Source organism: Choloepus didactylus, chromosome 4, assembly GCF_015220235.1.
Source record: "Choloepus didactylus isolate mChoDid1 chromosome 4, mChoDid1.pri, whole genome shotgun sequence".
Classification (NCBI taxonomy): Eukaryota; Metazoa; Chordata; class Mammalia; order Pilosa; family Megalonychidae; genus Choloepus; species Choloepus didactylus.
Genome location: NC_051310.1, coordinates 2,400,387 through 2,405,211, shown reverse-complemented (window position 1 = coordinate 2,405,211; position 4,825 = coordinate 2,400,387). Strand labels below are relative to the sequence as shown.

General features: G+C 70.6%; 1 protein-coding gene across 1 annotated transcript; it reads left to right on the top strand.

The window, feature by feature from the left end:
* The first annotated feature begins 663 nt into the window (after positions 1 to 663).
* On the top strand, positions 664 to 4,368 carry ZBTB42 (zinc finger and BTB domain containing 42). The gene has a single exon (XM_037835229.1). It carries the CDS (start codon positions 989 to 991, stop codon positions 2,255 to 2,257), a length of 1,269 nt encoding a protein of 422 aa, XP_037691157.1. The 5' UTR covers positions 664 to 988; the 3' UTR covers positions 2,258 to 4,368.
* Positions 4,369 to 4,825: the final 457 nt, after the last annotated feature.

Below are 4,825 nucleotides of genomic sequence, written 5' to 3'. Positions count from 1 at the left end.
TCCCAGGGCCAGCGCCCCGCGAGGTGGCAGGAGGCCGGGGTCCGGGCTGCGCCCTTGGGTGACGGCCCCGACGCGCAGGGAGGCTGGGGCGGGCTCCGGCAAGGGGTTCCTCTGCAGAGGGGCGCAGTCGGGACCCCCGGGCGACACCGAGGCCGCGGCGGCAAGTATCGCGAGAGGGTCCCCCCGCCGCGGCGCCCCAGCCGGCGGTGAGCGGGTCCCGGCCCGGGGGGGCCGCGGTGGGGCGAGGCGGACAGGGAAGGGGCGGCGAGGGTGACCTCAGCGGTTCCGCCGCTCCGGGAAGTCGCCTCGGCCCGCCCCCTCCAGCCCCCGCCCCGAGTTTCGCTCCCTCCGGGGCGGGGCGAGCGGCGGGCGGGGAGGGGCGGGGCCGGCCCAGGAGGAGCGCACCCCGCCCGCGCCCCGCGCCCTCCCCGCGCCGGCTCCACCCCAGCTTTTCCCGGGACCCGCGGGGCGGGCGCGCGGCGGCGCGAGAGAAACTTGGGGCGGCGGAGGTGAGCGCGGGGCGGGCGTCCCACTCTGCCCCGCCCGCCGGGCCGGCTCCCGGGCGGCGCTGCCATAAATGGGGCCGGCGGCGGCGGCGGCGGCGGCATCTGGCGGGCCGGGCGGCCAGCTGGCGGCGGCGCGGAGGCGGGGAGGGCGGCGGGGACTCGCGCTGCGGAGCGCCGCGCCTTCGGCCCCGCACTCCCTTGCTCGCCGCGCCGGGCTCTCTGGGCGGCGGGGGACGGCGGCGCCGGGCCGGGCGGAGAGTGAAGTTCCGCGCGTTCCGACGGGGAGGACGCGCCGCGGGGCCCCTGCTCTCCACCGGGGGCCGCCGCTCGGTAGCGGCTTCTGTTGACTCTCGATCCGGTTTTTCCTGCTCCGGGGCAGGTGCCCAGGGCGGCTCCCGGCGGCGGGAGGTTGCGCGCGGCGGCCGTGCGTCCCCAGGCGCTCACGGGCGTCCCGTTTGTGCCCAGGTGATGACGGCGGCTGCATGGAGTTCCCGGAGCACGGCGGGCGGCTGCTGGGCCGCCTGAGGCAGCAGCGCGAGCTGGGCTTCCTGTGCGACTGCACCGTGCTGGTGGGCGACGCGCGCTTCCCGGCCCACCGCGCCGTGCTGGCCGCGTGCAGCGTCTCCTTCCATCTCTTCTACAGGGACCGGCCCGCGGGCGGCCGCGACACGGTGCGGCTCAACGGCGACATCGTCACGGCGCCCGCCTTCGGCCGCCTGCTGGACTTCATGTACGAGGGCCGCCTGGACCTGCGCGACCTGCCCGTGGAGGACGTCCTGGCCGCCGCCAGCTACCTGCACATGTACGACATCGTCAAGGTGTGCAGGCTCCGGCTCAGGGAGAAGGAGCCGGGGCTGAGCCCGCAGACCCCGGCCCCTGGGGCCCAGCTGCCTGGCCAGCCTCCGTGCCCCCTGCCTGCCTGGACGTGTGACCTCTGCACCACCGCCCAGAAGACCAGGGTCCCCGGCGTTGGGGTCCAGGTCACCCGCCCCCCACGAACAGCAGACCTACCTCCCTGGCAGGCCTCCGGAGACGCCGGCGGGGCCCTGGACCTGTCGCTGAAGTCCTGCCCCCGGCGGGAGCCCGACGGCCCGCCCTGCGTCCTCCAGCTTCCCCCCTCCAGCCGACCGCAGCCGGGGCCCCAGCCAGCTGTGAAGGACGAGCAGGACTCACTGTCCGAGCAGGACGGCATTGGCCCTCGCAGCCCCCCCAGCGCCCCGCGGCGCCCCTGCCCTCCTGCAGCCCTGCGGCCGGCGCGGGGCTTGGAGTCACGGCTGCTCAGCAGGGCAAGCAGCCGGGAACTCCGGCCGGCCGCAGAGCCGGGGGCCAGCGAGGACGAGCTGGGGCCTGGCGGGCACCTCTGCGTCTGCCCGCTGTGCAGCAAGCTCTTCCCCGGCGCCCACGTGCTGCAGCGGCACCTCAGCTCCCACTTCCGTGAGCGGGAGGGCGCCCGGGCCCGGCTCTCGCCCGACGGCGCCGCGCCCAAGTGCCCGCTCTGCGGGAAGACCTTCTCGTGCTTGTACACGCTGAGGAGGCACGAGCGGACGCACTCGGGCGAGAAGCCCTACAGGTGTGTGCAGTGCGGCAAGGGCTTCCAGTACTCGCACAACCTGAGCCGGCACGCGGTGGTGCACACGCGCGAGAAGCCGCACGCCTGCCGCTGGTGCGAGCGCCGCTTCACGCAGTCCGGGGACCTCTACCGCCACGTGCGCAAGTTCCACTGCGGCCTCGTTCAGTCCCTGCTGGCCTGACCGGACCCGTGGGTTCCCGCGCGGGTGGGGGAGGGGAAGTCCCGGAGGCTAAATCTCCGGACCAGCGGGAAGACGCGCTGCTGCCTCCTGGCAGAGGCTCGGGGGAGGGGGACCCCCACGGTCTCCATGCTTTCTCTGGCAGCCTCCTAACCCCACACTGAACCCAGAGGCTGGACACACGCTCCTGACACTGTGTCTCTCTTGCCACCGCCTCTGCCCAAATTCTGAGAGGGGACAGAGGAGCACCTCCAGGGCTCTCATGAACGCCAGCTGGTGCCATCAGGGATGTTCTCTGGGTGCCAGGCTCCCCTCTAGGTGAAGGATGCATGTGTCAAAATGTTGTGGGCGTGAGTTTGCAAGAGGCCCCCAGGGCAGGAGCAGCCTGGGTTGGTGGCAGCAGGAACCCCTGCCGGGAGGGCCCTGGGCGAGCCAGCAGGAGCTTTCTGGGCACAGCTGGTGTCAGGGAGGTGGCAGGCCCCAGCAGGGACCCTGGAACGTCAGGAGAAGAACAGGCTAGAAGCTGAGTGGCCCTGGAGCTGATGGGGAGCGGTGGGGTGGGAGGCAAGTGGTGGGCTCCCTGGCTTGGAGGGTGTGTGGTCCCAAGCACACCGTAACTGTCTGCAGGAAAAGTTGCGATTTGGAAACGGGTTCTCTTTGGGTCCCCATGGTTGCTAGCTGTCTGCCGATGGGCAGTGGGCCATCCCACCTCCCTCCAGGAGTACCAGGTCCAGGGCGCCTCTGAGCACACCTGGGGTGGGGCCATAGGGGGCTGGGGGCTCCATGGGGTCTTGGGCCTGGCTGCTGCCCGCCTGGAGCCAAGCCCCGTGCACGGGAGGCCACTGTGGGGCCCAAAACCCGCTGGGCTCACTCACCTCCCAGGCTCTCCCTGGAGCTGCTGACCGTTTGCACGGTCTCGGGCAAGGTGGCCCATAGCTGCTCACCTTTCCAGGAGCAAGATTTGCACAGCCCCCTTGCCTGGGGTGGGGCGTGGGGGAAAGCAGCCATGGGGGGGGTGCAGGTCCCACCACACGCACCCCACCCCTGGCAGCGGCAGCCCGGAGGCTGGTACCCCTGCACCGTGAGTAGCCCCCGCACCAGCAGCAGGTTGGGGCCACCTGCTGTGCCCCCACTCACCAAACAAATGTTGCTGCTGAAGCCTTGGTGGTTGGGGGGTCAGGGCGTGGTCCCCGCTTCGGGATGTCCCGCACGTGGTGGAGGTGCCACCCCCTGGGGTACCCCGGACCTCCCAGGGTACTTTTGCTGTGATGGAAAATGGCACTGAGGACAAAGTCCTGCTGAATTTAAGTTATTAATCTGTCTCCTGACGGTACTTGATGTGGTGGTGTGTGGGCTGCCTGACTTGGAGTGATGTGGCCGCAGGTCTCCGACGGGGGCAGCTCTGTGGTGTGTCGGAGGGGCAGCCTCTCGGTGACGTGTCAGAGGGGCAGCCTGTGGCCCTTCAGGCTGGGGACCGGCTGCGGGCAGAGAGCCGGGCAAGGCTGCAGCCCCCGCCACGACCGTCCCAGCCACCTCCGGAAGGCCCTTTGGGATTTTGCACTTGGTGTGATGTGCTCCGTGACCTGGGTTTCCCCACACACACGTGTGTGTGTGTGTGTGTGTGTGTGTGTGTGTGCAGCCATGGCAGGGCCCGGCGCCCCGCAGCCACCTGCCTGCCCAAGCAGGGGGTGCCATCGGCCCCGGTTTCCCCCGGTCTTCTGTGGGGAAGACGCCTACTTTCCCGGGGGCGGAAGCGGACAGCCTGCCCCAGGTGAGCAACGCTGGATCCGCTGCCTTCTGCTAACAGCTACTGTGAAGTTAGTGCCGAGAGAAGTGGTCTGTTTTTAGTTTTAGAATCGGTGTGGTGCAGGCGATGTACGTGCATGTGTGTTTATGCCCCGCGGGTGTGGGCTGGCGTGCTGGAGGGGTGCCCAGCCGTGCCCGGGGTACCTGCAGCAGGAGCTGCTTCCGGGCCAGCCCGGCCCCTGCCCAGCTGACCCCTCGTGGGGGACCCGCAGGCCACGAGTTGGGGTTTGCCTTGAGCGGAGCTTTGGCCTGAGGCCGTCTTCTTGTGTCTACGTCATCTACAGTGACAACGCACAGAATAAAAACACTCCCACTGGAGAGGGCCGTGCTTATTCTGGGGGGTTCGGCTGGGCTGGAGGCCCCTGTCTCTGCAGGGTGCAGGCCGGGACCCCGAGGGAGGCCATGGGGGCTTCTCGAGAAGCCCAGGGGGAGGAGGCTGGACTGGCGGAGGGAGCCCTGCACGGGACCCCGGCCCCAGTCTCCCATCTGAGCCCTCCCAGGTGGTCCTCGGGGTCACAGAGGGCGGTCGTGCTCTGTCTGCACACCTGGAGGGCTGTCCTGCTCCCCTGCACCTCCACCTGCCACACCCACCTTGGCCATTGCAGTAGCTTCACCTCCTGCAGGGGGGGGGCTATGCCCTCAGAGGCCCAGGCGGGACACACCTGGCGAGTGGGGGCACGGCCTGGAGGCTGCTGTCTCCCCACAGCGGGTTGCAGCCTGCTCTCGAGGGAAGGCCTGGTGGGGTCAGGCTGGGGGCAGGGCCCA

Coding starts and splice junctions, on each gene's coding strand:
- ZBTB42 (XM_037835229.1), top strand. CDS start 989: ATGGAGTTCCCGGAGCACGGCGGGCGGCTGCTGGGCCGCCTGAGGCAG.